General features: G+C 28.3%; 1 protein-coding gene across 1 annotated transcript; it reads left to right on the top strand.

Annotated features, from left to right (window-relative positions):
* The first annotated feature begins 10,361 nt into the window (after positions 1 to 10,361).
* On the top strand, positions 10,362 to 11,352 carry HB52 (homeobox protein 52). The gene has a single exon (XM_012221304.4). The coding sequence runs from the start codon at positions 10,447 to 10,449 to the stop codon at positions 10,993 to 10,995; it is 549 nt and encodes a 182-aa protein (XP_012076694.2). The 5' UTR covers positions 10,362 to 10,446; the 3' UTR covers positions 10,996 to 11,352.
* The last annotated feature ends 3,204 nt before the right edge of the window (positions 11,353 to 14,556 follow it).

The raw sequence follows: 14,556 nt of genomic DNA, 5'->3' as shown, positions 1-14,556 counted from the left end.
ATTAAGTTTATAATTGAAGGAAATTTTGTCAATAAATATTTTAATGGTCAATTTTGTGAAATTCATTTATAAATTTCATTAATTTTAGTAAAATCTGAGTTAGGCATACCCAATTCTACAAATCTAATTCGTAAAATTCAAATCAATATTTTTTTTTTTATTCCAAACACAATATTTTAGATTTCTAAATGAATTTCACAAAATTTTGTGGAATTCATTTATTTCAAACGAGCTCTTAAAGTAAAGTGTATTTTTTTAAAAAAATCTTAAGTAATGTATCATGTAGTAAAATATTATTTAGACTTTTAGAGGTGTATAGAATAGACTAAGTGATTGTCATTTTAAAAATAAAAAAATAAAAAATTTTCGATTCGAGTTTAGGTTTTTAACATTCACGTGAATTTTAACTGGTTCTTGAACCGACAGTTCCGATTCAGTTCCAGTTTATCTGCAGTACAATCCAATTCGGGTTCAATTTTGGTTCAAAATGAACCGGTAGCCATGCCTATCTCCTAATAATATTACACCTCCTCAAAAAAACAAGAAATTAAAAACCAATTGAACTACTAAGGAAAAACTGATGATCATTAAAATCAATTAATATTCCTCAAAATCCCTAAATAATACCAATATCTTGATTAACTGCTTTACTTCCGGCCAACACAGAGGCAAATCAAGATGAGGATCTTTATTAAAAAGATTCAAACAACGTGTTGGATATTAGCGCAGTGATAAACTCCAAGATTGATTAATAATTTATAACACAAAAAATAATAACGGAAAAGACAACCAAAATAATACCAACACAAAACACCAAATAATATTGTATTAATAAAAAGCATACTTTCACGAAGCTTAAGAAAGGAATTACTTACTTACTTCTTGGGCTTGGTTTTTACTTGGTTCATACAAATGAGGTGAAGGGTAGTATTTATAGGCATTTCCACCTCCTCAATATACAGCTATGATTTACTTATAAAAATGTACGATGGAGATTACATGGAGCATTCTAGAGTAGGTGAGATATTTTATTAAAATATCTTATGGGCGAGAGTATTCTAGAATTTCCTAAGTATTTACACACCATATGGGTTTGGGTCATCCATCTTTGGGCTTGAATTTTCACCTTTGGACTTGAAACTTGCCAAATATATTTATTTGATCAATAGCATACCCACGCCAATTAAAAGAACTTTCTTCAAGGGCAACTAGGGCTCCACGAAAACCATTGGGCCCTAAAAGGGTTTGCGAAGAACATGTATCAAGAACCTGCTTTAACTCAGTTTGGGAAGCTGGAGTTTTTTTCCCACAAATTGAAAACGAAGTTAAAAAGCAGTTGTGCATCGTGCTCGCCGCAATGTATTGAGATTGCGGCTAGACCCTTTCTGTCGGCGTTCTTGCTGCTTGAGTTGCCATTCAATCAATCTTTGCAGAGGACTGGCTCTGGTGTTTTGCTACATAGATTTTGAATTAAATTATTGTCTGATTTGGTAACAAGAAATTGGAAAGAACACATTGAAAGAATGACAGTGATGATAAGAAGAGTATAGGAAACCATATTATTATGTTGCTTGGAGTTGGAGATTGTTTGTTTGGATATTAGAACACATTTATGTGACTTCTTTATATAGTAATACCATTTGCTAGGGTTTTATTAGGGTTTTAATGCTATATTTCCTGCCATTTCTGTAATATCTTATGTATGCATTTGTATTAGAGATTCTGGTTGAAAATTCCTTTGTAGGTTTTGAATAATACAGATGGAATGATATCTTCTCAAATCACTAGTATTTCACAAATGCACCAATATTTATAATGGGAAGAAATCATCAAATCAAGTGTATATCTAATGAATACACTTTCACTAGAAGAATCATCATCTACCTTGTAGCTTGAACTTCACCCGGCCCCTAAATTTTTAAATTTTAATTTTTTTTCTGAATTTTATATAATAATAATAATAATAATAATAATAATAATAATAATAAGAAATGAAGAATCATGGGATTGATAAAAGCACCCTTACAAACGCACAAACATATTCTTAATTAGCAATTTTTATTTTATTGGTAGTAGAAAATGAAGGAATCCTTTTTTAATTAAAAATATTAAGACAAACATTATCTATATTATTTATAGTATTTGGTGGCATGCCTTTACACCAATGGTATTGAATCTAACAAATCAACCAGATTTGTGGACAATTTATTCTTTGCAAATTGGGTCATCACCAGATTGGGTATTTTGGAACGAACAAACGGACATAAATGACCTGCATCAGGGTATATATGATGGATCATAATATTTATTAGGATTTAATTGTAAATTGTATTAGGGATCTACTTATATGTGGGTACTATAATGATATTCAAAGTAAAATCCTTTTTAGATCAAGAATCTTTTTCATGAACCGTATGTATAAAATAATACGTTATTTTACCAAATCAAATGATAACTTTATTCAAATTAATATATATACATGTAAGAATAAGGAGAGAATAACGAAGATTTTCGATTACCTTAGTAAAATTCAAGATATCCTAAAATCGAAAACCACTTTTTACACACACACATTTAATTTTGAAGAAAAAAAAATACTTAACACTCTTCTCTTTCAACATTTCTTTTTATAAGTTTCTTACATTTTTAATTTATTTCTTCCATTTGTTTTTTATTTTTCATTTTTTCACAAGTTTTCAATTTACGAACTATTTGTTATAAATAGATATATTAATAATTATAATTCTGAATTTTATTTTATCTAATTTTTTGTTACAACTATCTATCTTACCTATTAAATAGATAAATAGATAGTGATCCCTTCTTTGTTCTCTCATCCTCGATTAAAACTCCTTTAGAGCTTGGCTTGTCTGATAATCCTTCACACTCTTTGTTGGAAGCACAGGGTCTCTTCCCAATTTTATCTCTTGGTAATTTATTGAGAACAAAACATGTCATACATCAAAGAAGGTTGTTCTAATTTGGAAGGAGATTATGGAGCAATTGTGCCTATGACTCCAATCTCACCCCGTTATGGTTCAAATGGCCTTCCTGAAGAGTTGAAAGGGCTACATGTAGATTATTCAGTTATGAAGAACTTTGTTTGGACACTTCTAGATCCTTGTCCTGCTTGAGATCTTCTTGCTTATGTATTCCGGTTAGATTAAACTGCTACAGGGATAAAGCAATTGTGTGAGATAAATATGGCAATAGAATAAACTGCTAGGACATGTACAACAAAAATTATGAATATTCCTTTTTTTTTTTTTTTTTTGAAGAGATAAATATTCTACATGCTATTTATTTGTCATTTTATTATTATTCTTTTAAACTAATACTTTTTATCATTTAATTTATAGTTGTTTAAAAATGATATGTTCACCTAAAAATATACATATACACATTATATAATATAATATATAAAAACAATTATTTCATATTTTAACGGCAACCGCAATTAAAATTTTATCACACGTCAACATCCATTGCCTTAGATAATTATTGGCTATTAAGTATAACCAGATAAACCAACGGACCCTCAATTATGAAAACTCGTGTTAATTTTTCTTTATTAACTCTTTCTTACTCTAATCCAATAGCCAAAGAGTCTGTTTGGCAAAATTAATTATTGTGATAGTAGTTAACTGTTAGCTGTTTGATTAGTTTTTCATAAAATACTAAAAGCTAAATATTATATGGATTAACTTTTTATAAAACACTACCTTAATCTCTAAAAACTAATTGAAACGCTGTGTTACTGAGTATTATAAAAATAAAAATAAAAATAAAAATTACTTAAAAAGCTGTTGACGAATATAGTCAAAACCTCAAACTCTAAAATCTAATATAAATAATATGCCACTATAAGTCTGCAACACTATAAAAAATAAAAATAATTTTTTAATTAAACAATATATAAAAAATTATTGCCAAACATATTGAGACACCAGTAAAATAGTTAATTTCGCCAAACTTAAGTTTATAATTTATTTTTCAATTTTAAAATTAAAACATTATACATTTATTTTTTAGCGTACGGTAATTAATTTAGAGGACATTTTATTGATTACATATATTTAAAAAAAAAATATTTTCCCTTGAATGCAATTTGCCAGCTGTTTGCGATAGAATCCACTCCCAGATAAGTATGCAGAAATAAAGACAAATATCCGGGGCACCATCAGATCCAAATTCGACTGCTGCTCATACAGTAGCATTCATGCACTTAGAGGCAGGGACCATCCAAGCTTTGAATGAGGTTTGCGTCATGTTTTACTACAACAATTCTAACCAAAACAAAATTAATTAATTAATTATCATCCGTAGCTCTAAACCAAAATAGAATGTTCATTTGGATATTTCTCATGTATATGGAAAATAATTTATATGTAGTGATATTTATTATATAAGGTTGTAAATGAGTCAAATTATTCGTAAGTTGTTCAAGACTCAGTTTGACAGGTTAATCTGCAAGTGCACAAAATCGCAACAAATAATAAAGAATGAGTAAAGGATCATTCCCACGAGAATTATATACCAAATACTAAAATTGTGTTAACCTACTATTATTTAAACAACGATAAGAAGAATAATTGTAAAAATAAAATAAATAAAATAGCAATGAATAAGAAATAAAGCAAGTGATTGTTGTAAAGAAATAAAGGATTAAAGACCATTAGAGATTTTGACTCCACTTAATTTTGTTTAGTTTATCCTATTAATTTGATAATCAATTTTAATTATTTAAAAAGGAAAAGAAACCTAAAATCGCTAATAAGCTCTCTCGATGTTTTATTAGCTATTTTAACTTAATTCAATTACACATCTCTCAATGTCGGAACCAAACATTACTAAGTTCTTGTGATTTCTTAGAAATCCATAAATTAAGGCCTTTAATTTTATGAAAACTTCCCACGAATCAAACCATCTAGCTCTTGCGTCAAGTTGTTATTCCCTTGAAATTTATTACCTCGTCATATTAAAAACCCTTCTCTCGACAATAATTAATGAAATAAATCAATCAAGAGGAGAAACTCTACTTAAAAGCATTAAGATCAATAATAATTTTACTTGAATGAAGAAAATCAAATCTAATATTATAAATTGAAGTTGGATTTTAAGGTACATCATATCCCTAGTAAAAAGATTTACTTCGATATAGTAAATAAAGTAAACTCAATTAAATTTGTGAATAATCACATAATGAATAATAATCAGGAGAGAGTTTAGAAATAAAAACTAATTAACGATTAGTTTGAGCGACTTTCTTAAGTCTTAACGCCAACTTGAATACTTGGGGGTCTTAAAGAGTGAGAAACTATGTAGATTACATAACAATAGAACAAAAGATGTTACATACAATGAATAATAGTTATTTTTAGTTTCTCTTTATATAGACTGTTTGGAATCTCTTCAAATTCGTTTAGGAAAGTGAATTTCTATTGAGGAATAAATTTTTTGAATATAGAAAACTGTTCAGATTTTATATATATATATATATTTTTTCAATTAGGACTCTCTCGGCATCTAAATAGGACTCCAATTTTAATAAGGTACGTCCCATAATATCTTTATGCAGATTCATGGAAGCAGCACGGGCTTAATATGAAATCTCGACCCAAGTCGAACTCTGCGGAGTAGCACGGAGGTGCTGGGTAGCATGGCCCGAGTATGCTTTTTGCTGAATGTTTGCGGCCTAATTAACTTTTAATCACTTTTGGGTGCTTTTGTAGGGAAATCATGCCAAATTCCTTAATAGGAAATGAAATATAATTCAAAGAAACTTTAAATAAAAACATAAATAAAGTTAAATAAAAACTAATTAAAGTCATTAAAAATACTAAAAATCCTAATAAAAACTATATTAAACATATTTATAAAAATAACACTTAACATAGTTAAAAAAAAAAAAAAAAACTCATTTAAACTTGTTCTATAAATTTATTAAGTTGAGCTCGAATCTATATTTCGAATTTGATTAATAAATGAGCCGAATTCAAATTACGAGTTTAAACTTGTAAATGATTAATAATTTTTTTAATTATAAAGTATAAATGAATCGATCTCAAATTCAATTTTTCATTTTTAAGAAGTCAAACTTAAGTCTAACAGAGTTTAATACAGCTTGACTACTTTAAAATCGTAGATGCGCATAAACTAAATTAAATGAATATTTGTTGATATTTTATATTCAACAATAGATTGGTTTTAATTTTATTGATTGTAAATTTAAATTGTGGGAGTCAAATAAAAAAGAAAAGTATTTATTTTTATTTATGAATTAAAAAAAAACTATATATTTTGTCAAATAAAAAAAAAAATTAAATTCAAATTATCCTATCCAATTGACATCATTAATTCAAAGGTGCATGAACAGAGGCTCTGTATACACCTACCAATCACAATATCAAAATATAAGCATGCATGTGGGGAAGAGTGTACCCTTCCAAACGACACCATTTTTATTGATTAAAAACATGAAATGTAGTTTTGAAAGGTACCTAATCAAGGATTAGCTATAACTTTAGGGACACAATTATTTTTTATGTCTAGTTTTGAGAAGCTTAATTGTATCCCAAGCACTAAATTCATGCACTTAATTAGTTGCATGTGATATGATCCTATTCCCATCAATTAAAGTTTAAACGAAAATTAGAAAAAGATAATACTACACTTACGATATGTGATTGATCTCAAGAAGAACAACAGCAGGAAAGGTTGAAAAAGCAAATATATATGTAGATAGAAAGGTTTTTGTATTTAGCTAGTGGCTTCTTCTTGAACAAAGTTTTTCAGTTTTTGTCTTCTAAAAAAAAAAAAAAAAAAAAAAAAAAGAAAAAGGTTTTGTCCTAGTATAGAAAAACTAGGTTGAATACATAAATTCACCTATGAACTTTACAATCTTAACTTTATGGCATGTTGAATTTTGCAAATGATCTATTATGCACTTGAACTTGTAAATTTTGGTAATATTACACACCTGTAAAAAAAAAAAAAAAGGGGGTTTTGTCCTAGTTTTTCTATAAAAAATAGGTTGAATATATAAATTCACCCTTGAACTTTACAATCTTAACTTTATGGCATCTTGAATTTCACAAATGATCTATCATGCACTTGAATTTATAAATTTTGGTAATATTACGCACTTTACGATATTAATATTAATAATTTTTAGGATTTTTGACTTTTTTATGTAAAATATTAACTTGATATATAGTTAGCATGATTTTTGCGATAATAATTTTTATAAATTTTAACTTTTTAATGAGTGTTTAATTGATCTAAAAGTGTTCAATAGAATAATTTTAAAAATTGAAGTGTTTAATAGATGTAATTTTATAAGTTGAAGTGTTTAATGAGTTAAAGTAAAAATTGAAAGTATCACAATATTTAAAATTGCAAAGTTCATGGGTGAATATGTATTCTGCCATAAAAAAATATTTTATCTGAAAAATATCTCAATTTAAAGGTGAAAATACACGTGCAAAAAAAAAAATCTAATAACGAATATTGAAATTTTTAAAAGATTAAGTTTTAATTTAGTAATATTAAGATAATTTTTATTTATACCGACTTGTGATTTTGCAGAAGTCAAATTATAGCTGCTAGCATTAATTGGACAAGTTGACAAGAATGTTTCATTATTACTTGAAAGAACCACCCAATGCTTCTCCATTTTTCTAAACTTCGTTTTCAACTTCTAGCAATGTCTATGTCCTGTGAATTTGAATTGGAAGGTCTGTCTATCCCGTTCAATTTGTTACTTCCACTTTCTCATTACCCTCAACACCCAGCGGCCACCAACTTAAGATGGGAAAAGAATTACCTATTTCCGCTAATTATATTTAATAAATTTAATAGTGGCAATTTAAATGAAAATATGAATTTTTTATTTTATAAATAGATAAAAGAGAGTGATAATATTATTAAATGTTAATCAACTATTGACTTGGTGTAGGAGTATTTAATATAAACATAATGTAATTAAAAATTAAAAATTTTGACAAGCAAAATGACAGTCAAATTCTTCAATTTGCTTCGACCCAATGGCAGCTCCTTCCCCTTTCAAACTCTTGGATTTTATATTGTATTTTGGCAATGGAAGTCTTTGGACTTTTTTTTTTTTTTCTCTCTGATTTAGCTATAAAATGAGATTTGTTTAGCCATTAATGTCGGTCAAGATGGTTAGGAGCAGGGCCCCAAGGGATAATAAATCATAAATGAGTGGGGCTCTGTGTTTCAGAGCTTTACATATCATTGTTTAATATTTTGGTGTCATGCGAACTACGAACAGGGAACATGATTGGATTTTCATGACAATCTTTATATATATATATATATATATATAATGTTCAACATCAGAAAAAATGGGCGTCGAGTGTTTTGATAAGTAGAGGTGTATCGGTTTTCAATTGGAAAAAGAAAAAGAAAAATTGTGGGTAATGTACAATTTAAATGTTGGGATTCAAGCTCTAGCTCGTTTTTGGATTCCGTATCTCTATTTACGGATAGTGAGCAAACAGTTGATTGATTCGGTTCAAATCTAATAAAATTAAGATTAAAAAATGAAAATCAAGGTTATGGACAACATACCAAAAATAAAAATTAGTATCTAAATGAAATCAAACCAATCGGATCGGCCAGCTTTGATTATTTTTGCTATGCCGGTTTATTTTAAATCCAACTGATTAATTTTTATGAAATTAGCTTGAAACGAATAATGTCTTTGATTCAAACCCACAAAATACATTCCTGTAAATAGACCGTCAAAACCAAACTGAAACAGGTCAATTTGATTTTTGATGGTTTTCACACCCCAAGATTTGTCTACTATTATTAAGTTAATTTGTGATTGTTATGATTGAATTAATTAGTATAAAGCATAAATTCTACTAGTCTATTAAATGAATTTCATAAAAAGGTTTAAATTTAATATATTAAGTTTATTGAATAAATTTTTCTCCAATCAAATTTCAAGCGACTTGGTTAGTTTACAGTACTAAATAAAAAAGAAAAACACTAATAAGACCTACACATCATATAATTTTAATTCTGTGATAAACAGAAGAGTAATGGTTATGAAATTGAAAAAAGAATTTCACATGGTATATAAAACTAAAATTAAAAAGTTATACTATCAGCTTATGTCACAATTGTATTTCGAGATCTAACAACTGATTTTGTATATTTCTGCCGATTGACAATTCGGCTGAATAAAAAAAAGTGTTCCCATTTTGTGTTTTGTACTTCTCTAAGTTATTAAAAATGGTATATATTTCAGTTTTAAAAAAATTTGTGTATATTTATATATTATCATTAAGTGATACACATCAATATTTAATAATTGAGAAAAAAAAAAAGAAGGTATATAGAGCAAGATGAGATGAAATTCATATTGAAAAAATATATAAAAATATATTTTATATATAATGGAAAATATACATATCTAAACATAATAAGAGTTTTACATTTTTTTTGTTACAAACGGGAGAAAAAGAAAACAAAAATAGCCTACCTCAAAAGGCCAATGCTATAAGTATTAGCCTAAAGAATCAAAAACAGGGAACTAGAACCTATGTCCGAAATGAATAAAGAAGACGGAATAGAATGCTTCAATTTAATCAAATGATCGGCTGCAAAATTAGCTTCCTGAAAAGTATGATATAGAAAACAAAACGAGAACTCGGATGAGCCGTTGCTAACTCAGAGTTGACCAACCTCACAACCTTCAAACAATCAGACTCAATAATGATCTTATGGAAACCACGATCCCAACCAAGAATCAGATCGACCCTAACGGAGGACAGCTCACCAACCAAAATCGTTGAGTGACCAATATTAAGGGAATAACCATCAAGTCATCTCCCCAAAGAAATAAAGCACCTCCACTGGCAACCCCAGATAAGGCTACTACCATCAATATGGATTTTACAGTTTAAAAGACGAATTAGTCATTGTAATTAGGGATGACCATTGGTTCAAAATGGATTAACTTGAAACTTTTATTTCCATCCGATGTTTGCATAAAAATGGTACATTTTTCAATTATAAATGTGAAAAAAAAAAAAAAAAAAAGACTTTGAAAGGAAAATTTTATTTTTTAACAAATTAAAATATTCAAGGCCCATAACGATAATGTACTATATCATCATAAGTAGGACCATCTTCACATGAAGACCACGCGCACCAATTAATACTTAATTAGCCGCCTCTCTTTCTCTCTCATTTGCAATTGCAATGTGATCTTTTTTCCTTTTTTGCCCCCTTATTTGCGCTATAGGGTCCTTCCTCTCCCTATCAAGTAAAGGAGTACCTTGTCAAGTATAAGCCATTGTACTATAAAAGAACATCTGAACCCACCAATATTTTCTCAAACACTTCCACAATTTCCCTCTCATACGAATTTCTTTTTCTCAAACAATTCTCTAAAAAAACCCCAAAAATAATATGGATTTCTTCCATACCCAAAACCTACAAAAGACCCAACCAAAACACCAAAACAACAACAAAAGAAGGCTAACACAAGAACAAGTTAGGCTTCTAGAGAGAACTTTCACTACTAACAAGAAACTTGAGCCTGAGCTCAAACTCCAACTCTCAAACCAACTAGGAGTACCACCAAGACAAATTGCTATTTGGTACCAAAACAAGAGAGCAAGATGGAGGACACAAAGCTTAGAGCTTGACTATAATACACTTCAAGTGAAGCTTGAAAATGCAGTGGTTGATAAAAGAAGATTAGAGAGAGAAGTTTTGCAACTTAAAGAAGAGTTAAGGAAGGTTCAAGAAATGTTGTTTTCTTTAAATCATGGAATCATTCCTCCTCCTACTCATTATCATCATCATCTTCCTCCTAATGTTTCTTGCAACTCTTCTTGTGATGAAGGTGGTAGCTCTAGTTTGCATGAAGATGTCAATGGTGAGGTTTTGCAACTTGATGAGCTTTATGCTTGTTTCATTGGTTCTAATGGTGGAGTATCAAGTTGGGCTTCATAAAACAAGTTTCTCTGGCCATAAGTGTACTTTGTTAGTACCCTATCAAGATTTTGGTATGTTTAAAAATATACATATATATTTAACTATTGGACCAGTACTTCAGTGCTTGAATATCTATTTTATAATATTAAAAATTGAATATTTTTAAATTAATAATTCAAAGATCAGAGTGCTTACTTATAATATTAACGGTTAATAAATTATTTGTAATCCATGGTAAAAGCATGGATATAGCTTGTTTTCCAACTTGTATAAATGCATCAAGCAAGTGGCACTTGTGTGCACATATTTTAAACCAGTGTTACTCCAATGGATGTTTATGGTTCAATGTCAAACAACCAAATTTTCTTGGTGTTATTTGCTTGCGACAAGGGTTTTCAGGTGGGGCTGGCCAGGTTAGATCGTGGATGTGTGGAGGGAAATTGATGGAATCAACTTGAGTCCGTACGTAATTTGACATCAACGTGACCAATCTACATCTGTATGGGGCTTTCTTTGCTTTGACCAGATGGAAAAAATTTACACTTAATAAATAAACTTATGGATAAAGACCAGGCCAGCAAACGGTGAGTTCTGTTTAAGTCAAATCGAATTAAACCCACACTATGAAATATAAATCAAATTTTTTTATAACATACAGAACTAAAATAGACATTTGAACAAAACCGATTCAAATCAAACTAGTCAGTTCAATCAATAATCAATTTTTTTATTTCGATTCGATTTTGAGCCCAACTGATAAATTTCTATTGAATCGATTTGAACTAAACATCAAATTCAATTCAAACTGAGTAAACCATTAACCGAACCTTCTTTTAAATAACCGACCGAAATGAGTCGGTTCGGTCAGTGGTTTTGTACACTCCTAAATAAAGACTACAACTTTTGATACATCTATAATCCTGTTTCACATCCAACCGATTTATTTATTCTTTTTTTTTTTTTTTTTTTTTGTTGAGGGGACACATCGAACCAAATTGATAACTATTGAATTATTTAATTTGATGTAACTTGGTTTATTTATTTACTTTTAATTTTGAGTGAGAATTTTAAAAATACTCAATTCTCAAGGTATTAAGCTTGATAAAAGATTTTATTTCTTGGCTAGGACAGCCAACCTATACCCATTGAGGCTCTCCTCGAAAATGGTTCGAGTTGGGAATCCATATATATGAGGGGATTAATTTCACATTGTTAATAAAAAAGTTAATTAACATTGCATAGTATACTTTATTGTGTTGGATCGAGTTCGAACAAAATGAAAATCTGAATAATTGGAGCAAGTCCACCTGCAAATAAAACTTTAAAGTTTAAACCCTTTCAGGAACATTATTGGTTAAAATTGAAAAATTAAATTGAATTGATGTATTTTGGTTCATTAGGTTGGATTATTTTATCATTTCAGATGGATTTAATTTTAATTTAGAAAAGTTCATGTTTTGATTTTAGATTTTAGAAACTCAAAACTATAAATACTAAATAAATTGTATATAGATTTTTTTTTCCGTTGAAGATTTAATGCATCGAAATAATATTACCGGCTACATAATAGGGCAGTCTTCCTTTTAATTCACCAAATTAGTTAAATATGATTGAGAGAACTCGAATTTGAAACCTCTCACTACTTATATTATTGAGAAAACCAATCAAATAACACTTAATTTGTATATATATATATATATATATATATTCTATTTCACGGTACATTTCTATTTTATTAAATAAGTGTATATGCACTGATGGTGAAAATTCGACCATCCCCCTAAAAATTGACTTAAAACAGCATGTAAAATAGACAATTGTAAGAGTAGAAATTGCCTTGAGGATTCCAATAATCTCATGGCAACGTAATCATCCAGAATATAATTTTTCATTACAAACACAACATACAAGAACAGTTTAATATTTCATTCTAAGTCTTAATATTAGAACATCATTAAAAATACATAACATTCAATTACAGACATTCTAAATTGAAGAAGTGACGTAAGCCTAAAATATTTCATTCAAACTACTTGGAAAAAACGCGTTTAGAAATGGAATTGATGTTGTCGTAGGTCGAGTCGCGGTGTGACTCACTATTGCTTCGCTGAAATCGAGCTCGAAAACTGTGTACCGCTTTGGTCAACTTGAGGTGACAAACTAACTGCCAAGATGAAATTAAAAAGAAGAACGCTGGAAATGGACGCCAAAATTGTCTGACGATGAACGGAAACAATGAATCAGGCGTCGGCAAGTCAGCTTCTCTGACTAGCTTAGGTCTACTGTAATAAATTGGCAGCGCCTCCACAGGCCAACTTAATTAATATAAATAATTTAAGATTATTACATGATAATTAATAAAGTAATTAATTTGATTAAATTATCCCATAGGAAATTATAGAAATAAATTATTTTATGTAATATAAATAAGAGTATGTTTGAAAAATATTATTAATTGTTTCTTGATATTATTGAAATTACTTATAGAGGGAGTAATAGTAATTAGTATATAAATAATAAATAATAAATAATTAATTAAAATTTGTCATGTAAAGTAATCTTCATTGTGTTTATAATTTTTTAAAAAATAAAAAATTTAAGTTTTCTAATACTGAAATAATATCAAACTATGTAAATATAATAATTAAAATACTAAAATTTCAAAAATAAAATTTATAGTCATTACGTGTATCTTATCTATCCTAAAATATAAGTCTTTTCGTGCAAAAATCTCAAACAAATTATATTTTCAAAATAAATGATTTTAGAAATAAGAAGATTGGGCTGGTTGGGCAATTTCAACCTTTATCATTTGCTTATCACTATTTGGATGAGCCAATGCCAGCAATTATGGACATGGTACATGCCATTAAGGGAAAAATTTACCTAAACCTGTTTAATTGTCTAAATTATGGACCAAACCAATGAAATCAAGTATCTTTTAAAAAGTGTTTTGATTTTATCATTTTTTTTAAGTACATAGTCAGAAAGACTATTATTTCAATAATAATTCTCAATTTCGTTGGCAAATTTTTTCTATCTGCCACGTGCAATGCCATAATCTCGAGGGAATTGGAAAAACCCCCTAACATTTATTATACAATTGTTTTCTTTGCATTTATTGGAATTGAAAGCAACTTGTGATCTCTTCTTTAATTTGACTTCAAATTATATCTTTTTCAATATAATTGTCACAAGTGATTAGGTTTACAAAAATACTAGTAATATCTCTGTCATATGCATAATTAAGAAAAATAAATAAAATTAAAAGTATATATATATATATTGTTGATAAATTCTTGAGTGAATTTTTTATTATACTATTAAAAATATTAATAAAGATAGATAAATTGTAAAAATATAATTCTGATTTTTCTTATTATAAAAATAAGAATTAATTAATACATAGACATGCGTTTAAATGGATAGATTAAATATTTTGAGACTTATAGAGATAAATAAAAAAAGAAAGTCAAATAAAAGATAGTGGAAATGATTATTTTGATTTATTTTAGATTTTAATATAAAAAATAACTCTTCTTATCATTAAATCCGTAAATTAAATATTTATTTTAAATA

The sequence above is a fragment of the Jatropha curcas genome, chromosome 7 (genome assembly GCF_041381405.1).
Source record: "Jatropha curcas cultivar XTBG-Jc1 chromosome 7, XTBG_Jcur_1.0, whole genome shotgun sequence".
Classification (NCBI taxonomy): Eukaryota; Viridiplantae; Streptophyta; class Magnoliopsida; order Malpighiales; family Euphorbiaceae; genus Jatropha; species Jatropha curcas.
The sequence above is the reverse complement of the archived record's forward strand: the minus strand, read 5'-3'. Positions and strand labels throughout refer to the sequence as shown.

Excerpts from the sequence above, each read along its gene's own strand:
- HB52 (XM_012221304.4), top strand. The coding sequence starts at position 10,447 with ATGGATTTCTTCCATACCCAAAACCTACAAAAGACCCAACCAAAACAC.